At 38.6% G+C, this 25,562-nt stretch overlaps 1 protein-coding gene across 1 annotated transcript in view; it reads left to right on the top strand.

The window, feature by feature from the left end:
- The window catches only part of CFAP47 (cilia and flagella associated protein 47), a 507,991-nt gene that overhangs the window by 257,648 nt on the left and 224,781 nt on the right, over positions 1-25,562 (top strand). Inside the window, exons 40-42 of the mRNA XM_042241764.2 lie at positions 4,693-4,779; positions 17,269-17,339; positions 18,598-18,743. Of these exons, the coding sequence (XP_042097698.1) occupies positions 4,693-4,779; positions 17,269-17,339; positions 18,598-18,743 (304 nt within the window). The remainder of the gene's footprint in view (positions 1-4,692; positions 4,780-17,268; positions 17,340-18,597; positions 18,744-25,562) is intronic.

The raw sequence follows: 25,562 nt of genomic DNA on the forward strand, positions 1-25,562 counted from the left end.
CACGATTGCTGGGAGTAACATCACCAACTTCAGATATGCAGATGATACCTCTCTGAGGGCAAAAAGTGAAGAGGAACTAAAGAGCCTCTTGATGAGTGTGACAATGGAAAGTCAAAAAGCTGGCTTAAAACTCAGCATTAAAAAAACTAAGATCATGGCATCCAGTCCCAGAACTTCATGGCAAATAGATGGGGGAAAATTGAAAACAGTGACAGCTTTTATTTTCTTGGGCTCCAAAATCACTGTAGAGAGTGACTGCAGCCACAAAATTAAAAGATGCTTGCTCCTTAGAAGGAACACTATGACAAAACTAGACAGCATAGTAAAAAGCAGAGACATCACTTTGCCAACAAAGGTCTGAATAGTCAAAGTTACAGTTTTTCCAGTAGTCATGTATAGATATGAGAGTTGGACCATAAAGAAGGCTGAGCACCGAAGGATTGATGCTTTTGAATTGTGGTGCTGGAGAAGACTGTTGACAGTCCCTTGGACAGCAAGGAGATCAAACCAGTGCATCCTAAATGAAATCAACCCTGAATATTCATTGGAAGGTCTAATGCTGAAGCTGAAGCTCCAGAACTTTGGCCACCTGATGAGAAGAGCTGACTCATTGGAAAAGACCATGATGCTAGGAAAGATTGAGGGCAAGAGGACAAGGGGGTAACAGAAGTTGAGATGGCATCACCAATTCAGTGGATATGATTTTGGGCAAACTCCCAGAGACAGTGAAGGTGAAGGACAGGGAAGCCTGACATGTTGTAGTCCGTGGAATCATGAAGAGTTTGACATGACTTGGTGACTGAACAACAGGTCCTTGTGACTGAACAACAGGTGACTGAACTGAAGGTCCTTGACATGTTTTGGGACTCTACTGAGCTGTTGCAATTTCTCCTATGGGCATCTTGTCTCCAGATCTTCCTTTTATGTTTTCTCAGGCTCTTACTTGATCCAATTGCTGTGGCAGCCTCAGGCATAATTGGTACTGATTTTTTTCAACAAACATCCTAGGAATAGTTGTTTTCCTTTGAGTCAGTTGCTTGAATTAAAGCAACACAGTGCATATTGAGTTCTTCTTGGGAGCTTTGAGACAGATTGCACGGTAACAATGATGAGGGATGGGACTTCTTTTTGAAGAGCTCCAGCCTCAGTCTATTCCTTCCTGTGGCAGCAAGCCTGAGCATTTTTTACAGCTACCTTGGTTGCAAGGCAGTTCAATTTCAAGGCTACTGCAGAGCTATGGAGAGGAGGAGGGGTGTTACAACATAAAAATTACAAGGCTGCAAACCCTACTGTTCTTACCAAGGTTTGGAAGCTTTTTATTTTTTTTTTTTCTTTTTGCTTTGTCTTCATTACTGCATGCGTGTGTTCTCTACTTGCAGCAAGTGGAGGCTACTCTCTAGTTGCGGTGCACAGGCTGCTCATTGTGGTGGCTTCTCTTGTTGAGGAGCACAGGCTCTAGGCACACAGGCTTCAGTAGTTGAAGCATGTAGGCTCAGTAGTTGTGACTCTCAGGCTTAGTTGTTCCCTGGAATGTGGAATCTTCGAGGACCAGGGATTGAACCTGTGTCTTTTGCATTAGCAGGTGGATTCTTAAGCACTGGAGCACCAGGGAAGTCCCTGGAAACTTTTCTTGTGTAAACACCACTCAGATTGCTGCAAGCTTTTATTTAGTTTGCTGCAATTCTGAGAAAGTTAATTCAGACAAATTTTTCCAGTGTTTTTAGTGGTTTTATATAGGTGTGAAAATGGTTATTCTAAACCATTCCCTGCTTTTGTTTTCCTAGTGGCCTGGTTTTATTATTTAAAATATGGGGGTTTTTTTTGTTTTGTTTTGTTTTGTTTTAGATTGGACTCATGCCTCTCACAATGTGATCTCTGAGTCAGCAAAATCACCATCACCTGGGAGCTTATTAGAAAACTGGAATCTCAGGCCCACTCTAATGCAATTGAATCAGAATCTATATTGAACAACATCTCCAGAATATTTATTTGTACATTAATATTTAAAGCACTACTGGTATAATTCAAGAGTGATCAGAGTTTAACTCATAGACAGGCTACTTAAAAAATATCTGAAGAGTTCAATGGAGCCCATGCCAGACTTACTAACTCAGAATTCATACAAATAGAAGCTTGGGAATCTGCATTTTGAACAAGCACTCCAGATGATAATAATGCACATTGAAATGTTAGGACCACTGATTTAGAAACTGCAGTAATCAAACAGGATCTATTTCTCTGTTAATGGCAGTTTATATTTCATTTTTAAAGTTAATATATGTATTTTGAGAAAAGTATGTTCATTGTAATTAAGCAGGGACTTTTTAAACAGAAGCATACAGAATGCTGGTTTATCTCAAAATGGAACATGTATAGTATGTGAAAAATCTAATATTTATTATGTTGGTTTAGTCTTTTTTATTTGTATGTCAAATACTAATATGCCTGTGATTAATTTTTAGCCAGAACAAATTATTACCAAAATAAATTGCCCAATGATTCACCATGGATTTATAGAAATATAAAGAAATGTTATAAATGTTTTCTGCCTCATAATTTTATGAAATTTAAATGAGAATTTAGTGCATAACTTTAAATATAAATTGCTCTCTGGAGAGGATTTAGTCTTACATTTGCTTAACTGTAAATTTATTTAAGCAATTCTTCCAGTTCGATACATAACTTTCATCATTCATAGTTTACATTTTTTTACAGTTAATTTTGTCTTATTTAAAACTTTTTAGTATTTAATATTTATAAAATCCTTTACAACCCTTATATGAAGGCATCAGAAATAACAAGTTAAACCAAAAAGACAAAAACTGATACCAACATTCAAACATTAAGATATATAAATGTATTGCATTTTAGTTTGTGTATGCGTGTTCATGAATGTGTATGTATTTTTAGACTAAAATATTTGATTGATTTTATTACTGATCTATTTTCCACTATCAAGCTAATATTGTGAGATCTTAATAACTGTTATATAATAAAGAAGATTTCTGTTAACAAATTAAGTTTAGATAAATCTGTTAACAATATTGTACAGATTCAGTTCAACTCTGCAGAGGAATTAGGCATTTCTGACATGACTCTTCATGAAATCTTTACCCTACCACTAGGGTATCATTTCTGCACTATTCTCCACTACATTGTGGGCAACCTAAGGCTTCAGTCAGTTCAGTCACTCAGTCGTGTCTGACTCTTTGCGACCCCATGGACTGCAGCATGCCAGGTCTCCCTGTCCATCACCAACTCCCAGAGCCTACTCAAACTCATGTCTATTGCATTCGTGATGCCATCCAACCATCTCATCCTCTGTCATCACCTTCTCCTCCTGCCTTCAGTCTTTCCCAGCATCAGGGTCTTTTCAGTTGAGTCAGTTCTTCACATCAGGTGGCCAAAGTATTGGAGTTTCAGCTTCAGCATCAGTCCTTCCAGTGAATATTCAGGACTGATTTCCCTTAGGATGAACTGGTTGGATCTCCTTGCAGTCCAAAGGACTCTCAAGAGTCTTCACCACGGTTCAAAAGCATCAATTCTTCTGCTCTTAGCTTTCTTTATAGTCCAGCTCTCACATGCATACATGACTACTGGAAAAACCATATCCTGAACTAAACCAACCTTTGTTGGCAAAGTAATGTCTCTGCTTTCTAATATGCTGTATAGGTTGGTCATAGCTTTTCTTCCAAGGAGCAAGAGTCTTTTAATTTCATGGCTGCAGTCACCATCTACAGTGATTTTGGAGCCCCCAAAGATAAAGTCTCTCACTGTTTCCATTGTTCCCCCATCTATTTAACCTAGACTTGGAAGACAGCATATTCATGTTTGTACTTTCCAGTACTTAGACCTACACCTAACATGTAATTGGGTCTCCATAACTGTTTCTTGAAGGAATGACCTTTTTTTATCCACTCCTGAGAGAAATATTTCTCTCTTCCAGACATAAGATTTTTGTTTTTGTTTAGTTACTAAGTTGTGTTCAACTCTTTTGTGACCATGGACTGTAGCCCACCAGGCTACTCTGTCCAAGGGATTTCCCAGGGAAGAATACCAGAGTGGGTTGCCATTCCCTACTTCAGGGCATTTTCCTGACCTGGGATCAAACCTGCATCTCCTGCATTGGCAGGCAGATTCTTTACCACTGAGCCATCTGGGAAGTCCAGATTCAGTTCAGTTCAGTTCAATCGCTCAGTCATGTCCGACTCTTTGCGACCCCATGAATCGCAGCACACCAGGCCTCCCTGTCCATCACCATCTCCCGGAGTTCACTCAGACTCACGTCCATCGAGTCCGTGATGCCATCCAGCCATCTCATCAAAGTCTAGATTAGAAATTATTAAATGTGTATAACTCTGACAGTGTATTAAGGTCAATGTATAATTTCCTCTTTCTTTTTGGAATATAATTTGGTTGGTCATTTTTGCTCTACGTTTCCTTGTTATGAGAATTCAGTGTTGACTTTACATATAAAAATATCATTTTTTTACCTGTTTCCACTCAACATCTTTTATTTCTAACATGTTTTGAGTTACTGAATGAGAGCACATGAACTGTTTGAACTGTAATTTATTCTGATTCTAATTATATTTTATGATAAATGGAAATGATTTAAAGGAAGAATATTTTGTGGTCATCTGAGTTTTGTTACAGTAGAATTAAAAATAATCCTTTTTTCATGTATTTTAGTGTCATTCTGGTGGAATCCTCAACATTTATCTCTTTGCCATCCCAATTAACTGAATATGAAGAATCTGTTGACTGCTTGAACCACCGGTAAATTTCTGTATATGCTCTTGATTATCTCAGGAAAAAATTTGAGAAATTAGCATTCAAGTAAATTTGTTACATAATTACACAGTAGTTTTCATTTATTTGAAATATTTATATTATATTGTATATAGTACTTATATTATTCACACTGTTATTCTCTATATGTATTACTAGGTTTATGGACATGAAAATTGAATACATATGCACTTTATTAAATGCAATGGATCCCCATTATTCATGGTACTTATGGTATATAAAATTGCCACAAACAGTTAGTGAGCATTGCATCATTCCTCTGAGGAGAAATCTCTATGACCATATATATTGTAATTATAAATCTTAAAAACAACCCAACCTGGCAGATTCTACTTTCTTTATTTTACAAGGAGAAAATAAAGTTCAGAAGTGTTAAATGACTTGCCTGAGGGAGTCCCACTGACAGGTGCCAGAGAGGGTTTTAAACCCTGTCCTCCCACCTCAGAGCTAGAGCAGCTTGCACTTCTGTACTGCCCCCCCCCCCCCCCCCCCCCCCCCCACCAATGTCTCCATCCTTTGCTCATCTAAGCTGGAGAGCAGAAACAAAAAAGCCTAGTGTCACTTGTTTGACCTCAGCTGGGAACTTGTGCGATCAGCTGCTGGAATTTTCCAGCACTCTGCACATGCCCACGAACAGTTGGAAAAGTACCAAGGGTATTGACTTTGGGGTTCCTAATCGGTTTTAGTGAGAAGATGAATTTGCAAATTTGGGACTGGTGGATCGTGAAGATTGACTGTATTTAAGCTTCTTTGATTCATGTTATAAAGTCTGTATTTAGTTTAGAAAGGAACTTTGACTTCTCAGTAGAGAAGCAGACATTTTTAAAAGTTAGATTGCCTTATATGTCTCATTGGCTTTAAACTATAGAATAACTATTTAAAGTGAAGTAGTATAAAACAATGTTATAAAGGTTGAAGAAAGCCAGGGAGAAAAAAAAATGTAGGTTTCTTATAGAAGTGCATTTGTATGTTGATCTTTACTATGGTGGTGTTAGTTTATTTTATACCATTGTCTCTGTGTAGTGCTTGGCAGCATCAGTGTCATCCTTTTAGATGCAAAAACATTCCCAGTGGCAAGGATTTGGCAATGTTGATATCATAGGAATTCCAGTGTTAAAGTCATCAGAATCATTAAAATGATTGTACAGATCTTACTAAGATTAAAATGAATAGTTTCTTTTCCAAAGTGAATTCTATTACAGCCAATCGTTTTGGAAGATGATAAATATTGCATTTATTATAAGATATTTGATTTTTTCCATTGATTTATATTCTGTGAGAAACATAGATAAGTAGAAAACATTTTTGTTTGACAATTTGTTTCATTGGATGCTAATTTCATGCTTAACTAAGGCATTCAAAGTCTTCCTTTATCATTTTGCTTTGTTGTTTTAGTTGCTCAGTTGTATACAACTCTTTGTGACCCCATGTACTGTAGCCTGCCAGACTTCTCTGTCTATGGGATTTCCCAGGCAAGAACGTTGGAATGGGTTGTCATTTCCTTCTCCAGGGGACATTTTGCTTTAGTGAACAATAAAATATGAATTAATCCATTGATCTCTAAGGCAGCACTATAAATATCGTAGGAATAGATTATGGTCGGCATTTATGTTAATTTCTTTGTAGATGGAATGCTACTTTTAAATGCTTAAAAAACTTCAGTAAATAATTTTCCTGAAATTTTTTTCAATCCCTTGTTTCTTGATCAAGAAGTTGCTTTGTGGTCACAGATTTTGCCTGAATGGCTTTGAAACAGTTTCTTCACGTTAATTGTGAATAATATCAGTTCCGTTCATTTCAGTCACTCAGTCATGTCCAACTCTTTGTGACCCCATGGACTGCAGCACTCCAGGCTTCCCTATACATCACCAGCTCCCAGAGCTTGCTCACACTCATGTCTGTAGAGTTGATGATGCCATCTAACCATCTCATCCTCTGTCGTCCCCTTCTCCTCCTGCCTTCAATCTTTCCCAGCATCACGGTCTTTTCAAATGAGTCATTTCTTTGCATCAGTGGCCAAACTATTGAAGCTTCAGCTTCAGCATCAGTCCTTCCAATGAATACTCAGGAAAGATTTCCTTTATGATCGACTGGTTTGATCCTCTTGCAGTCCAAAGGAGTTTTAAGAGTCTTCTCTAACGCCACAGTTTGAAAGCATCAATTCTTTGGCACTCAGCTTTCTTTATGGTCCAACTCTCACATCCATACATGACTACTGGAAAAACCGCTTTGGCTAGATGGACCTTTGTTGCAAAGTAATGTCTCTGCTTTTTAATATGCTGTCTAGGTTGATCATAACTTTTCCTCCGAGGAGCAAGTGTCTTTTAATTTCATTGCTGCAGTCACCATCTGCAGTGATTTTGAAGCCCAAGACACCAAAGTATCTCACTGTTTCCATTGTTTCCCCATCTATTTGCCATGCAGTGATGGGACCAGATGCCATGATCTTCATTTTTTGAAGTATCTATAGTATTCTAATTAAACTGTAAGCAATTCTCAAAGAAATGCTATAGATATCTGTGAGCAGAAGTAACTCAAAGTTAGATCCTTTTAATGAAGAGAAAAAGTGAGTCCACCTTCATAATTTGAAACACAGTTTGGAAATTCGGTATCCAAATTTTACCATGATTTTTTCATACAATGTTCTGAAATGGTTTTAGTTAGACCTAACATTCCAGAATTATTGAAGCTATCGATTCTCAAGCTACAGGTAAAGATATCTTTTTTATGTTATGCTTCTCAAATCAAAAGCAAAATTGAACAAGTATGAAAGCATTTATAAGTTAATTTTGAAAAGGAAGGAAACTTTGGAAGTACTCATCCAAAACAATTCCCAGCTCAGCCTGAAGTATCACTTAAGAAGTGTGTCTACCACAGTCTCAAACTTTATTGATCATTATTTCCCATATAGGCTCTTCCATTTGTTTTTATGACACTCTACTGTCTTAATTCATCTTTCAAATCTTCCTGTGAGAAAAGAAACATAAAGATGCAGTAACATTGAGCACTGGGTCAGGGAAAGCATAGTCAGGCTTCGGCATATTAGCTCTCAAAGAAGAAATTCGAGCTGCTAGTTTAAAGGACTGCATATTTACTCCTGTGCATCTCTGTAAAGACTGTCTCCCAAACCACAAGCAAGGACGAGACTTACAAAGGCTAAAGTCACACAGTTTCTCAAGGAAAAGGGCTGGTCTTTGGTATGTCATTTCAGCACTGATATGGACAACTGAGCTCCTAATTCATACATTGAGTTGTGATCAAATCATCTCAAGTTCACCAAAGAGGCTGCTTTTCTGACAATTCAGAACAGATTTATTAGAAGCATTGCTGTAGCTCCTTCTGGGGTCCTGATGGCTTGTTCTGTGGCCTGGTCTCTAGGTCTTATAACCCAATTAGCTTATGGGGATTTTTAAATACACTTTTATTGTTTAACTCTTATGTTATATATGTTATATACATTAAGAGAACAAACAAAGTATTTAAAAATCTCCATAAGCTAACTAGATTTTTTTTTTCTTGGAGCTCCTTACAAATATCCTTGTTTTTCCTCTTTTAGCGCACACACTGCATTTCCCCACTAATGTTAAAATTCTGCATGAACACATAATTGGCCAATGGCATATAAGGAGAAGTGCTGACTGTTTTTCCAAGTGGTAGCTTTAAGACCCAGTGAATAATTTTTCCTGTTCCCATTCCCTGCTACATTTATTAGAAAGGCACATTTAGGAATGGAGGCCTCCTTCACCAAGGAACTCTGAGTGTATCCTCTCCACCTAGAATAGATACGTATTGTGAGCAAGAAGTAAACTATTGTGTTAATCCAGTGAGATGTGGGGTTGTTAACTATAGCATGACCTAGCACATACTAATGGATGCTCCTCTTCAGAGTCGCTTCAGTTAATGTCTCCACACATGATAAATAATCTCTTCTGAAATGAGACATAAAGTACTGAAATTATCTTTCAGGAGGCATTAAAAAAAAGATTTCCTATTAAAATTTTTTAAAAAATGTTTCTGTAAACTGCTCTTCTTTAGCCTACCAGGCTCCTCCATCCATGGGATTTTCCAGGCAAGAGTACTAGAGTGGGTTGCCATTTCCTTCTCCAGGGGATCTTTCCAACCCTGGGATTGAACCCAGGTCTCCTGCATTGCAGGCAGACGCTTTACCATCTAAGCCACCAGGGAAGCCCTTCTTAAGCAATGGATACATATAAAACAACACATTGGAAACCACATGCACGAGGAAACTATATTCATCACATATTTTGCTTTATGGGAACATGATCCATGAGCACAAGTAAGAGCAGTTAAGAAGTTTTTATTCTAATTAAATCCCAAGGATTATCAGAAAGAATCAGGACAGGAGACTGATTTTAGTCATACTTTAAAATTGAGTGATAGATCAGCAGTGCTCAGAAAGGAGCACTTTGTAAATAATTTCCTTCAGTGATATGACTTGCTATTTTTTCCAGCAGTGTTGAATTATTTATCACTCAATAGATTTTTACTAAGTGGCACCTCAAGCATTTTTCTTAGTACTGGAGAAATATTGGGATAAATAAGTCACAGATCTGGCCGTAAAGTTGCCAGCCATCAAGCAGAAAAGAAGAAAAAAAAATCCACCCAAATGGAGACAGTTGTATAGGGCAGAATGCATTCAGTAGTGTGTGTGCATATGTTCTATGAGCTGATTGGCAAGGAATATCACTATGTAGATATTTTTGTGGTTTCTGTGGAAGAGAAGACACTGTTGAAGAAAAATGAGGTCCTAGTAACTTTTTTTCCATGCATACACCATGTTCTCCTTTATCATGTACAGACTGGGATCTGAAATAATAGTACAATCTGATGGCCAGAATCTGGAACAAGGGGAGAACTCTCCTACAAGTGTAGAAGGATCATGGGAAGAGGGAATAGCAGAAGCTTTGGGGGAGTAGGGGACAGTCAGGTGAGGGGAAGCCACCAGGAAATCCCAGAATTACAAGGCATATGGTTATAAATATGGATGACAGATTTAGCATAGGAAAGTGTGAGTTCAAGTTGAAGAGGTGTTGAAGTGTTTACCATTTTACTTTGTACTTATTTCTTATAGAGTTACTTTGCATGGCAGACTGCATACTCTGTGAACTTAGGGATTTCATCATTCACCCTTGTTCCTAGAAGAGTTAGGCCCAGAATAGCCACCCAAATGAAAGTCGGTCCTGGTAGAGATATCTTTCTGCGTCCTGATTCTTGCCCAAACCCGACCACCCCCCCCCCCAAAAAAGCTGGGTTTTGGAGAACCATGATTTTAAAATATTTCATTCTACTACACTGAATAATTAGTAACAGACTTCACCAAGTCTGTAAGGAAAGTAGAGTGAATCAAAAGCCAGATGTATATACTAAGAGTGACAACTGGCCATGATCCTCTTGCTCTAGATTAGGGATTCATACTTGGTTTTAATGTTTTAATGCTCTTTGGCAGTCTAATGAAGCCTATTCTATTTCAAAAAAATAGTGTTTTTACAAACACATAAATAACAAGGATTATAGAATGTCTTAATCTCCTTGGGCTACCATAACAAAATACCACAGAATGGGTGGCTTAAACAACAGAAATTTATTTCTCACAGTCCTGGAGACTGGAAAGTCCAAGGTGCCAGCAAGTTAAGTTTCAGTCTGAGGCTTCTTCTTTTGGCTTATAGGCAGCAGCCATCTCACTGGGTGCTCACATGTCCTCTTCTTTGTGCACACATGGAGAGAGAGAGAGAGTGAGCTCGCTGGTCTCTCTTCTAATAAGGATGCTAATTCTTTATTAGAGTCTTATCCTTATGGCCTCATTTAACCTTAATTTACCTTACAATATGCCCTATCTGGGGCTTCCCTGGTGGCTCAGTAGTTAAGAATCCACCTGAAATGCAGGAGACACAGGAAACATGGGTTCGATCCCTGGGTCAGGAATATCCCCTGGAGAAGGGCATGGCAACCCACTCTACTCTTCTTGCCTGGAGAATCCCATGGACAGAGGAGCCTGGTGGGCTACAGTCCATAGGGTCGCAAAGAATTGAACACTCCTGAGGTGACTGAGCAGGCCCACATGCCCTATCTCCAAATATAGAATTAAGACTTCAACATAGAATTTAACGGTGACACAGTTCAGTCCATAGCACAGAGGAAAGTAATAGTCTAGTAGAGTACTGTATCAAAATGTTTAAAACGTGTAGTATATTAAAATATATACTTCATTAACACAATGCATAGTAACATCTACTGGTAGAGATAACTACCACACTTTGAAAGCAGCAGTAAAAATAAATAATAGCTAAATATATGCACAAGAAGTGAAATGTGATGTAAAGATACTTGTGTACAGCTGATAATACGTGATTTCATTTCAGTTGCTATTAAGTCAGTGGACATAATGGTGGAATTTTTTCCCCATTTTAATTCACAGATCACTCTCTTTGTATGACACATTAGCACCCCTCATTTTAGAGACTTCTCAGCTGTTCAGGAGCCAAAGTTGTACAAAAAACATCAAACATTCTATTTTAACTGCCCCCCCCCCCCGCCAGATGGCCATGGGACCTGATTTTGATCAACTCCTGGACACATGGAGGATGGAATGAATCTAAAAATTGATTCTCTTATATTCCTTCATGTGATTCATAAAAACTAGACTTGAACCAGAGAATTTGCTGCTTGATTTGGATATAGCCCTGAATGCCAGCCCAGAAGTATGAATGATTATAACAAAGATCTTCCTTCCCTGCTGGAGAAACTTGAGAAGGAAGTCATTCTTGGAGCTGATTTATTCATGCTTTGACTCCCTTGTAGCTCAGGTGGTAATGAATCCGCTTGCAATGTGGGAGACCTGGGTTCAATCCCTGGGTTGGGAAGATCCCCTGGAGAAAAGAAAGGCTACTCACTCCAGTATTCTGGCCTAGAGAATTCCATGGACTGTATAGTCCATGGGGTCCCAAAGACTCAGACATGACTGAGTGACTTTCACTGACTAGAAGCAGTTCAATATTATTTTGATTATTTGAGCTTGAAAAGAGCTATATACCACTATTGCAGAGGAAAATAGTGTGCCATCCCTTTCAACCTCATAAGTATTAATAGGTTCCACACCCTGATTTTGACCCATTACTAAATTAGCAGAAAATATTCCGTTACTTGATCTACAGTGTTTTGTATAATTTTAGCCTCTTTTGATGCTTTTTTTCCTTAAGACCAAGGCTTCCTCTTCCATAACTACATAATCAACGAGTATCTAGGAAAATTATAGTGTGGATTAAGGTATAGGGATTAACAAAAGTGTAACTGAGTGGTTTCTCTTCTGTTTCGAAGTGTGAAAGATACTCGTTCTATAATCAAAGTGGGTTTATCACCACATTTCTAGGGTCAAGAAAATGCACTTCAGTTCAGTCGCTCAGTCGTGTCCAACTCTTTGCGATCCCATGAATTGCAGCATGCCAGGCTTCCCTGTCCATCACCAACTCCAGGAGTTCACCCAAACTCATGTCCATTGATTTGGTGATGCCATCCAACCATCTCATCCTGTCATACCCTTCTCCTCCTGCCCTCAATCTTTCCCAGCATCAGGGTCTTTTCAAATGAGTCAGCTCTTTGCATCAGGTGGCCAAAGTTTTGGACTTTCAGCTTCAACATCTGTCCTTCAGGACTGATCTCCTTTAGGATGGACTGGTTGGATCTCCTTGCAGTCCAAGGGACTCTCAAGAGTCTTCTCCAACAACACAGGTCAAAAGCATCAATTCTTAGGTGCTCAGCTTTCTTCACAGTCCAACTCTCACATCCATACATGACTACTGGAAAAACCATAGCCTTGACTAGATGGACGTTTGTTGGCAAAGTAATGTCTCTGCTTCTTAATATGCTGTCTAGGTTGGTCATAACTTTTCTTCCAAGGAGTAAGTGTCTTTTAATTTCATGGCTGCAATCACCACCTGCACTGATTTGGAGCCACCCAAAATAAAGTCTGCCACTCTTTCCACTGTTTCCCCATCTATTTGCCATTAAATGATGGGACCAGATGCCATGATCTTAGTTTTCTGAATGTTGAGCTTTAAGCCAACTTTTTCACTCTCCTCTTTCACTTTCATCAAGAGGCTCTTTAGTTCTTCTTCACTTTCTGCCATAAGAGTGGTGTTATCTGCATATCAGGTTATTGATATTTCTCCTAGCAATCTTGATTCCATCTTGTGCTTCCTCCAGCCCAGTGTTTCTCATGATGTACTCTCCATTTAATAAGCAGGGTGACAATATACAGCCTTGACGTACTCCTTTTCCTATTTGGAACCAGTCTGTTGTTCCATGTCCAGTTCTAAGTGTTGCTTCGTGACCCACATACAAATTTCTCAAGAGGCAGGTCAGGTGGTCTGGTATTCCCATCTCTATCAGAATTTTCCACAGTTTATTGTCATCCACACTATCATTGATCAGGTAAGATAGAATTTTCCTTAGCCAGATTATTTTATTAAATTATTTTCTTATGTCTCAATTAGTCATGATAATTATCAGCTTTACAAGCAAGTCCATCAAATTCTTAGGTCTGTAAAATATTTTATCTATTTTTATTATAAATAATACAGGTAACTCAATTTTTCTGGTTTTGAGACTCTTCATTGTGGATAAGGCAGCTCTTTGATTTGTTCAAAAGGCACTATCATTAGCTGTTCTCCAACAGAATAGGTAAAGAAAAGAAAAAGGAGATGAAGCCCAAATTGCTCTGCTTTTCTATTCACTATGGGAAACACACACACACACACACACACACACACACACACACACACATGACTGAAGGGCTAGTGATTGCAAGTATTGAACAAAATGAGGTTTGTAGATTATCTAAGGATTTTAATCAGACATTCTACCCAGAACTCTATTAGCAAAGAGATGGTGTTGTAGTGGTACATTGAGAAATAAGCATTTTTTTAATAGTTCTTTCCACTCTTTGTATAGTCCTTGTTATAAATGCTAAAATATCTATCCACTATGTCTATCAGCCTTCAGGTATCTATCAAGTGCTCAAATTACATAAAAGTATTAAATGTTCATGACATTGTACAGGAAACAGGAATCAAGACCATCCCTGCCAGGGTCTAGCCCCAGTGGATCCAGGGAAATTCGAAGGGTGAATGGCGTAGGCGAGGAAAGCTTATTTATTTAGAAATATAAGATTAGATTAGGAAGAAATAGTGTAGTAGGAAAATTTAGTGGAGAAAAGAGGCTGAATAACTTGGTTTATGAGGAAAGCCAATAAAATCTCAGGACAAGAGATTTGCACCATCTATGTTGGGCCACCGGCGCCCATTTGAATATTGGAGAGTGCTGTGCCTTGGGCTCTCTCTCTCTCACAGAACTTAAAAGCCAGGGCAAGTAAGTAGACTTGGTGAGCCGCCTCGCTCCAGATGGGAATTCAGCCAGAAAATAGAGTAAGCCATGGGGGAAACCAGTCCAGTGACTGGCCCATCCTCTATTGTCCAGAAAGGCCTTTTATACCTTTTTTTGTACATAGAGATCAATGGATAATATAAAATTATGTAGCGTCAGCAGCCTTGACTCTTATCAAGACCAGGCTTTTTCTCTGCATACTTAGTTGTATACACAAGTCTTAGGTGATTTACATCATCTTCTGGCCAGAAGGCTGTCAATTAACATTTTATGGCCCTTTTCTGATAAGGGTTTGTCAACCAGAAGACTTATTTGTCTTAAAAATGTTGTTCTTCCCAAAGTCTGGTGCCACTCTCAGAAAGCACTAAATAAAGTTACATTCTTACATAGCAAGGATACAACAATTATAACAAGTAAAAGGAGTACAGTGATTTATAAAGAGAAAAGTAATTAACTCAAAAGTCTAGTGTTGCTAACATCAAAACTACTATATACCTTTTTCTATATCCTGATTACATTGATTAATATCCTTCAGGTGCCTAAAAGATAAAGAATATGGAGGCCTGGCAGCAGTCACTGAGTCAACAGTGAAAACTCATCACCAATATGATTTTTAGCTCTTTAGAAAAGGCTCTGTATCTTTAAGATGCTTTAAGCTTTGTGCCTCTCATGGTTGGGGGGCTGTAAGCAATTCACAAACTGCAAAAAGTCCCAGGGAACCTGTTAGAGAGCCATCAGAGGGGGTTTGAGCTGAAACATTCCTTTCAAATGCAGAAGACTGAAGCCCTAAGTTAACTTTTTCCAGAGAGTGTCAGAAGAGTGGAAAAGCATAGTACAGTAAAATCAGGCTGACTCTGGTTTTGGGGGGTAGATGTTCAGGAAAACTCAGGGGGAACCCCTGAAGCCAGATTACGGCTTTGCATTTTTTTCGGGCTTCCTTCCTCATGACCTTTGCCATGGGTGGGATTCCTCACACTGGCTCCCGGCACATCCCCAAGAAAAAGAAATGCAAAAAAGCAAGATGGCTGTCTGAGGAGGCCTTACAAACAGCTGTGAAATGAAGGGAAGTGAAAAGCAAAGGAAAAAAGGAAAGATATACCCATTTGAATGCAGAGTTCCAAAAGAATAGCAAGGAGAAATAAGAAAGCCTTCCTCAGCAATCAGTGCAAAGAAATAGAGGGAAACAGTAGAATGGGAAAGACTAGAGATCTCTTCAAGAAAATTAGAGATACCAAGGGAACATTTCATGCAAAGATGGGCTCAATAAAGGACAAAAATAGTATGGACCTAACAGAAACAGAAGATATTAAGAAGAGGTGACAAGAATACACAGAAGAACTGTACAGAAAAGATCTTCACAACCCAGATGATCACGATGGTGTGATCACTTACCTAGAGCCAGACATCCTGGAATGTGAAGTTGAGTGGGCCTTAGGAAGCATCACTACGAACAAAGCTAGTGGAGGTGATGGAATTCCAGTGGAGCTATTTCAAATCCTGAAAGATGATGCTGTGAAAGTGCTGCACTCAATATGCCAGCAAATGTGGAAAACTCAGCAGTAGCCACAGGACTGGAAAAGGTCAGTTTTCATTCCAATCCCAAAGAAAGGCAGTGCCAAAGAATGCTCAAACTACTGCACAATTGCACTCATCTCACACACTTGTAAAGTAATGCTTAAAATTCTCCAAGCCAGGCTTCAGCAATATGTGAACCATGAACTTCCAGATGTTCAAGCTGGATTTAGAAAAGGCAGAGGAACCAGAGATCAAATTGCCAACATCTGCTGGATCATGGAAAAAGCAAGAGAGTTCCAGAAAAACATCTATTTCTGCTTTACTGACTATGCCAAAGCCTTTGGCTGTGTGGATCACAACAAACTGTGGAAAATTTTGAAAGAGATGGGAATACAGACCCCCTGACCTGCCTCTTGAGAAACCTATATGCAGGTCAGGAAGCAACAGTTAGAACTGGACATGGAACAACAGACTGGTTCCAAATAGGAAAAGGAGTACATCAAGGCTGTATATTGTCACCCTGCTTATTTCACTTATATGCAGAGTACATCATGAGAAACGCTGGTCTGGAAGAAGCACAAGCTGGAATCAAGATTGCCAGGAGAAATATCAATAACCTCAGATATGCAGATGATACCACCCTTATGGCAGAAAGTAAAGAGGAACTAAAGAGCCTCTTGATGAAAGTGAAAGAGGAGAGTAAAAAGGAATGGATATGGTTGGAAGAACATTCCTTAGAAATAGTATATAATTTTTTATTTTTATTTTTTTACAGCTTAAAATTAATACAAATCACCTGGTAAGGTGAGAAAATATGAGGTATTTGTATTCTCAGAAAAAAATCAAGCAAACAATATCTTAGAGCCCAGACACTAATTAACAGCAAAATAATCGTGGATACTAAGAGGAGCAGATTGGAGGAAATTGATGGGTTTTGGAAGACATGGAAACTTGCAAGGGAGGCACCTGCATCAGGCTGTGATTTACTAATTAATTTGTAGAAATACAACACGAGATTAAACAGCTGTCCAAGTCTCCTCCTACCTGTATGAGAAAGAAGCAATGTGCAGTTAGCTTAGAGAAGATAATTTTTTCAAGTTCTAGAACCATTTTTGGAGAGACTACCTATGTAGTCCTTAGTTGAGACCACCCAGTTTGAAATATTAGGATTTGAGTTTTTATTATTATTATATGTTTACTTCTCTACAGTATTTGTAAGCAAAAGGAAATTGTTTTTTACCATAAAAAAAAAACAGTGGTGAGCTACAGTATTGTAAAGTAATTAGCCTCCAATTAAAATAAATAATTAATTTTTTAAAAGCAGAGGTGAAAATATGGATGATAGTTTCCTTTTCACATTTTTCTTATTTTTAATGTTTATAAAACTTTATAAACATAAAAATGATCCATGAAATACATTTGTGGTTTTCACGTATCATGTTGTAGGTCGCCATGATTTTTAAGGAAGTTTAAGATTGAATTAAAATATGGAGTATTACTTTTGAGTGTCATTGATGTTGTTTTCCTATTTCCTTATGACAGTGCTACTGTGAATAGCAGTGGATGTGATTTTGCTGAGGGCCATCCCCAGGACCCAAATGCCTTAAAAACCTGTGAGTGCTACAATTACAAATATTTGTTTTCATGTCTTATTTTTATATACTGAGCATAATATGAAATGAAATATACAATAAATAGTGGTCACAACTATAGACAGAGAAGCAAGCCCTAAGGCTTGCTGGCCACATGGGAGCCCAAGGTGTTGGTCCTTAGCTTTTTCTGCTCATGACCTTTTGGAAAACTGTTCACATCTTGCTTTTTACTGCTGAGTCTTAGTTTCCTCACCTGTACTTTAAATGTATTTCAATAAATGACCTTTATCTTTCTTTTGGCTTATTCTGAACTGTTTAAACCAATTGGAGTGACAGGTATCACCATGTTTAAAATGTTAAGGAGATGACAGATTTACTGTGTTTTATGAAACGACTCACTATAAATTTAGATAATGTGGATAGAAAAATGGATACAGGGCTGTTGTGGTGCTCTCTAGCTACAGAACAAACCACCCCAAATGTACTGATATTAAACAAGAATGCATTATATTATTATCTCTCACACCTCAGAGGTCACTGGTCTCATCTAGGTGGCTCTTGCTCGGGGGTCTGTCAGGCAGTTGTAGTCAGATTGAGAGTGGGACTATTTGTTCTGGATGCTGTTCTGATGTGACCTCTCTATGTGGCCTAAGTTTCTTCATAGAATGACAGCTTGGTTCTGAAAGCAAGTGAACCAGGAAAGATAGATGATTAAGAAGAAGTTGTATTACATTTTCTGACCTAGTGTCAGAAGTCACATGGCTTGATTCTGCTGCAATCTAGTATACTCTCCGTTAGGATCAAGTCACCAAGACTGGGCCACTATGTCTCCACATTCAAAGCAATATTGAGGGCTTTGTGGATATGTTTTAAAAACTAATAACAACAACAAATAGATATACATATATACATACAGGCCTTTATTTCCAGTTTGTTTGTTACATCCTATAATTTGAATCATTACATAGTCCAGATTCTGGAATGTCCTCTTTGCTGTTTATGTTTCTGTGTATATCCAGGCTAATTTTAAATACTAGTCAAGTTCCCTTTGTTTTTTAAGGACCTTTAATAGAAGGTCATTATTACACATTTTTATTATGTTAAGCTTGAACTGGGGTCCCCCATACTTATATTAACAAATATGTCATCTACTTTTGTGTGCTAATGCTTTGAACATTTTTAAAATTCATCCCCAAACTCTAATCACTAATTGAAACAGCTGTTTATTTGAACAGCACTTGCAAAATATGTAAACAAGCCCTATTTCATGTTTTGGCAGCAATTAAGTCCAATTTCATCAAAGAGTTCTTTTGCTCGGCACATACTCTTCACCTGGCAGCAAAAGGGACTTCAAGCCTGGAGCTCTTCTTCCTCCCGTTTGGCATGCACACACGCTACTGTGTCATCATCCTCAGTAACAGAAAGGTGAGGATGGAAATGGGGTGGGTGCTTTCATTAAGGGCTGGCGCTTTAATGGGTTACAGGCAACTTGAGGGCAGCTGAAGACTCTAGGAATGCAGATAACAATGTTAATCCCCTGGTTGCTAAACAAAGAGCTTATCCTCAAGAATAAGCAAAGAGTTATACTGCTGCTGCTGCTAAGTTGCTTCAGTCGTGTCCGACTGTGCGACCCCATAGACGGCAGCCTACCAGGCTCCCCCGTCCCTGGGATTCTCCAGGCAAGAATACTGGAGTGGGTTGCCATTTCCTTCTCCAATGCATGAAAGTAAAAAGAGTTATACTAGTTGTCTGTAAATTTTGTAAGGGCTGGATAAGAAAGTCCCATGGGAAGAGAGCGGAGGCCCACCTAACCTTCTGGGCCTTCTCTATCAGCTATGTATAGTTGCATAACAAGTGACCAAACACTGCTAGGCTTAAAACAGCCTGTGTTAGTTATATCACATTTTCCAGGGGTCAGAGATCCAGATGTAACCTGGATGGGTCCTCTGTTTTAGGTCTGTCAAGTCTTTAATCAAGGGATCAGCCAGTGCTGTGTTCTCCTTGAAAGCTCAATTGAGGAAGGAGCTGCTTCTAAGCTCTCTCAAATTTTGGCAGAGTTAATTTCATGGTTCTAGGAACCATGCATCTTGCTTCTCTAAAGCCAGGGAAGGAGAGAGACAGAGAGAGGGAGAGAAGGGTGGGAGAAAGGAAAGAGAGACAGAGAGAAAGAAAGAAGACAGGCTTTAGAGGGAAAGTTTTATGGCATTATCTCCTACCATGTGTTGATCTGAGAAGGGAATTGATAACTCCCAGGAGATAGCCCCAAATGTGGATGGTAAAGAATCTGTCTGCAATGCGGGAGACCTGGGTTCCATCCCTGGATCCAGAAGATCCCCTGGAGATGGGAATGGCAACCCACTTCAGTTCTTGCCTGGAGAATTCCATGGACAGAGGAGTCTGGCAGGCTATAGTCCATGGGGTCACAAAGAGTCAGACACAACTGAGCGACTAATACAAACACACACATATGTACTATATTGAATTCATAGGCAATGAAATAATGGTAACTGGAAAGAGGTGTTATATTGACTTGTTGCTTGTAGTATCATTTATACCTGAAAAATAGTATAACCTCTTAAAGATGTAAAGAATAGTTTAATTTTCCTAAATTACCATTTAGGAAGAAAAAATGCTATTTAATATTAATGCTAAATTTTGTTTTTCATTTCCTTTAAACTTTGATTTAATTGAATTCATCTATATAAAAATTTATTAAAAAAATAATAACTCTGATGTGGCCAGTAGTTCAATAAAATATTTCACAATCCCTTTTCAATATCACTTGATAATATAGCCCTAGAAAAATGCTAGGTTTAATTCTCAATAGCCTGGTAAGAGTTTGATTTTGTTTTGTTTTGTTTTTTACTATCAGTTTTTAGCTTTTTTGACCATACTCTGCAGCTTGCGGGATCTTAGTTCCCTGATCGGGAATTGAACCTGGGCCTGTTTCTCTGGACTGCTGGGGAGCTCCCATTATTCTTTGAATTGGACTATTTGAATATTAATATTTACTTCCATAAATTTTATCTAAATTAATCAAAATATAAGTATACTGAATTTGACATCTGTTTAAAACAGTCCTTTTATTACATATATTTTGTTCTTATCAGAAAGAATATTAAGAAAAACAATAATAAACGTATATTGCTATCAGTTGAAAAATAATGCCCCTAATCTAAAGTATTGCATTGAATTGCAATCGCTTAAGTGGAGAAATACATCTATTAATTTACATGTTCAATTTTATTGCTAATTATATTGAAAAATGTAATTATATACTTAAATAGATAATCAAACACCCAAGTCCACCTAGTTAGCTGCTTTTCTTATTAAATGTGATAACTGCCTTGCCATTAAGAACTGTGTTGAAAACTATGATGTAATTAGGCCCCAGTGTGATAGCTTTCCGTATGTAAAACAGAAATGTTTCTACTAAAACTGCTACCAAGGATCAGCCATTTGTTTCATTTTGGCTGTTCCTTTCAAACTTTCAAATAAAATGAAATGACTTGTTAATAGTTGTTTGAACAGAAAAACAGTTTTGCAAAACTTCCATCAGTGTTCATAGAAATTCCTCAATTAGGAGAAAACCTACAGAAGCCTAAAAATTCATGCTCTTAACTGCTAGAAATCCAAAGAGATTTCTCTCATGTGTGGTCAGGGACAGATGAATGAGGAAACTGGAGCAGAATCATGACCCAGTCCCTGAGGAAGTGCACTTTCTGAGAGGAGAGGTAGACAGACCCCCACACAGAGCAGACAGACACTGTACAGAATAAAGCCATGTGTTGCTACACCCATGGCACTCTGTCTTCACAGTGGTGCCTGTGTGAACAGCTGGTGGGTTTCAACAGTAGAACTGGGTTCCTTCGTTGGAAACCACCCAGCATTGCTGGGATCATCCTTATGAGAGAGGCAGGGGAATCAGCCAGGGATCCTTGACACAGTGCCTGGGTTAAAAGTACATTCCATTTGTATCTACTTTCAGTGACCTGACCAGCCCTTTTCTACCAACACATGAGCCTTTTTTGTTGAACCAAGCCAGAATCCTCCTCCCTCTGGGTATTTATCTTCTAATCTTTCACTGTCCTTTTTCTGTCTATAAAATTTGGTCAAAACAATCGAAACCAAAATCCTTGCCTTGCTGGCTTGAGGAAATAGCAGTCAACATCCCTGAACAGCTTATGCAATGCAAGTTGGTCCTGTCCTACACCAGGGCCCCCACACCAAAGAGAGCATCAGCCCTGCCACATCAGATCAGAAGTTGAGAGGGCAAGGTTGCCTGCTGCCAGGTAGAAGACCCCACAAGGCCTTCTTGTTGATGTGTGGTTTATAGCAGCTTACTCTCAGGCTGTGCCATCCAATTGTTAAATGTATTGCATGTCACTCTGGCCATCTCCCTTAGATTTGCATAAATAAGTGGAACCCCTCACATGACTTTGCACTGTCACTTGTTTCATTTTCCCTCAGCCTCTCTGTCTCTGCTAATGCAGAAATTAAGCTGGCAGTCTCTATTATGTATATGTAATTAATCCAATCAGTGTACAACTTTTTCAATCATAATTAATGTATAGACTTAAATAATACTGATAACAATATTGATTTTGCTTATTTTGCCTTTGCTAGCAAGGTAAAAACATTATATTATGCTAAAATCTTTATGTAATTTTGCATTTAGGCAAACTAACTTCAGTTTTATGAAAGTTATTTTTATAGCTGGAGGGACTGAGTATAATTTGCTAATGGTTTTTTCTATTTTCTATGATTTTTAACAGCAAGCTACAATTTATTTGCCCTTTGATTTTTCATTTGATTTGTTACAACTGCATTTTAGTTCTTTCTTTTGGTAACTACACCCCTCCCCACAGGCCAACCCCCTGACTTGTTCCCTGGGAAACAGAGAGAAAGTGAAATCCCAATTGGCCCGTAAACACTTTGGAACATTTATGAACCACAGGATTTATGCTGGCCATTTAGGGGCAGGTTAGGTGAACTTTGAAGTCTCCAACAAAGAGGTGAAAGTGAAAGTCATTCAGTCATGTCTGACTCTTTGCGACCCCATGGACTATACATTCCATGGAATTCTCCAGGCCATAATACTGGAGTGGGTAGCCTTTCCCTTCTCCAGAAGATCTTTCCAACCCAGGGATTGAACCCAGGTCTCCCGCATTCCAGGTAGATTATTTACCAGCTGAGCTACCAGGGAAGCACAAGAATACTGGAATGGGTAGCCTATCCCTTTGCCAGGGCATCTTCCCAACCCAGGAATTGAACTGGGTCTCCTGCATTGCAGGCGATTCTTTCCCAACTGAGCTACCAGGGGAACCCACCAAAGTGGTAAATGTTCACAAAGATGGACAGAGCTTGAGCCCCTCCATACTACAAGACTCCCTCTGACCTCACCTACCCTACTTCCCCTGTTACTGTGAAACCATCAGCATACATTAAGCACTACAGCCTTTTTAGAAAAAAAAAAAAAGAAAATCTGAAAATGAGAATTTTGTGCCCAGTGGTAGTTATTTATTTAGGGGGATATCCTCTAGGTTCCTTATCAATGATATAACCAGTTATTCTGTAAAGATTCCACATACCTCTGGGGTACCAAAATGTTAGCTCCAGGGGACTGCACTTCAAGTGACATGTAGAATATGAGGAAACAGTAATTCCTGTTTTCCCTAATCCATGTTAATTTTGTGGACCCTCTCATCCTTTTTTTTATTGAGATAGAATTAATAGATAACACTGTATAACTTTGAGATGTGTACTGTGTTGGTTTGATACACTTATATGTGGCAATATGATTACTGCTGTCATGTTCTGGTGAAGGACCAATTGTGTCCGATTCTTTGTGACCCCATGGACTGTAGCCTCCCAGGCTCCTCTGTCCATAAAATTCTCCAGGAAAGAGTACTGGAGTGGGTTGCCATTTCCTTCTCCAGGGGATCTTCCTGACCCAGGGGTTGAACCCAGGTCTCCTGCATTGCAAGCAGACTTCTTACCATCTGAACCACCAGGAAAGCCCTGTTACAGTCATGTTTGCTAATGCATTTATCACGTCATTTTGTTTCTTTTTTTTGTTGAGAACAATTAAGATCTATTATCTTAGCAACTTTGAAGTTTATCATATACTATTGTTGACTATAATTACTCTGCTGTGCCTTAGATCTCCAGAATGTATTTATCTGCTAGTTACAAGTTTCAAACCCTCTCCTTGAAGAAAACTATAGAATATGGAGTATGACTTATTGTAAGTTTAAAATTCTGACACCCTCAAGCCGTATTCTAATTAATCTCATTTTATTAGTCAGTTCACTCCTCCCAACAGAGTTTAATTCACCAACTATATAAAACCAGTTTTCTAGGCATGGAGAGAGTAAACACAGAGAAAGGGTAGGAATACTGAACATAAGGGAATCACATTTCAGTGGAGAAGACAACTTGCATAAGTCTGGTCCAGCTCACACAGAAACTTAGTGTTAGTTTGAAGTAGGTGCTCCCTCCTGGTTTATGAAAAATGCTTGCTGAACATATGACACAGTCGTGAGAATTAGAAAAATGTGTTTCTTCCTTCAATGGATGCAGCCTTATGCTGGGATGACCTTGCCCTCAGTAAGATGCCCCTTGCAAGACATACTCTTTGCTTGTATGCATAGTGTCCTAGACATGTCCACTCATTTCTGTAACACAGATTGTGACCATTTCTGGAATAGTGGGAAGAATGCATAGCAGAGTCTGGGTTAATTGATTGATAGAGGAGTTTGGTTAAGAAGGATGAGTAGAAATTTGCTAGTAAGCAGAGTTTGGGCAGAGAAGTGTGCTCAGGAGAAGATTCTAAGAACGTGAGTTTGAACTAAGCATGAAACTTCATGAATACTTGAATTGCCAGTTCTGAGAATAGAATGTTGGAAATGACAGAAAATGGCTTGAATGGATAAGTCAGACTAAAAATGAAGAGGGCCCTGAATTTTAACTTGAATAAGAAAGCTGAGTGCTGAAGAATTGATGCTTTTGAACTGGGGTGTTGGAGAAAACTCTTGAGAGTCCCTTGGACTGCAAGGAGATCAAACCAGTCCATCCTCAAGGAAATTAGTCCTGAATATTCATTGGAAGGACTGATGCTGAAGCTTCGATACTTTGGCCACCTGATGTGAAGAGCTGACTCATTAGAAAAGACCCTGATGCTGGGAAAGATTGAAGGCAGGAGGAGAAGTGGACAACAGAAGATGAGATGGTTGGATGGCATCATCGACTCAATGGATATGAGTTTGAGCAAGCTCCAGGAGTTGGTGATGGACAGGGAAGTGAGGTCTGGTGTGCTGCAGTCCATGGGGTCGCAAAGAGTCGGGACATAACTGAGCAACTGAACTGAACTCAATTCATTTTTATTATTGAAAGCAGGAGTCCAATAAAAGATATTGAGCGTAGGCATGATCTGATTTTATTTTACTTTGGAAAGCATCTCTGGAGCCAAAACAGGAAGTAGACTAAGAGTTAAAAGCAAACTAGGGGACCAAGAAACTGGCTGGAAGACTTGCAATCTATTACACTACTCCATACACATCCATCCTCTACAGCCCTCTACTTTCCCTTTCTATTAATAGCAGTCAAACAGAAAAATGTGGGAAGCAATGGTGAAAGAAGAGGAGATGATATTTAATCTGGGGAAAAGAACAGGATGAGAGCACTGTATATGAAGATCAATCTTACTGGCAATTTCAGTGATATTCACACCTGCAGAGAAAGCAAATTTTAATTTACTTGCAGAGCAAATTGGTGGGAAAAAATGTGAATAGAAACTTCTGAAAAATATGGTGATAAAGGCAAAAAGAGATTGTTAAGCTCATTGCCACAGTAGCTTCTGGAGTCTCGGCCCAGCCTAATGTTTATTTGAGAGATGTTTTCATACAATGTATCATGTTTTTTTATTAAACAATCAATTCATATGTTATGCCATTTAAATATATGTTGCCTTCTCAAAATGTCTGTGGAATAATCTCTCAGGCATGTAATTAATGTTGTGTTAAATTTATGTTTAGAAAGCTGAACTTTTTAGTGTAAGCATTTAATCTTTTTATACGCCTTCATCTCACCTTCACTGAATCTCTTAGCTCAGTCATTCTATGAAAAATAGTACTTTAAAAGAATGGCAGTTATTCTTACTGGTCAGCTTCATGTTATAATTATTACAAAGTCAAATAAATAGTCACAGCCAATGATTGATGATCTTTCTCTAATGTATGGAAT

Source organism: Ovis aries, chromosome X (assembly GCF_016772045.2).
Source record: "Ovis aries strain OAR_USU_Benz2616 breed Rambouillet chromosome X, ARS-UI_Ramb_v3.0, whole genome shotgun sequence".
NCBI lineage: Eukaryota > Metazoa > Chordata > Mammalia > Artiodactyla > Bovidae > Ovis > Ovis aries.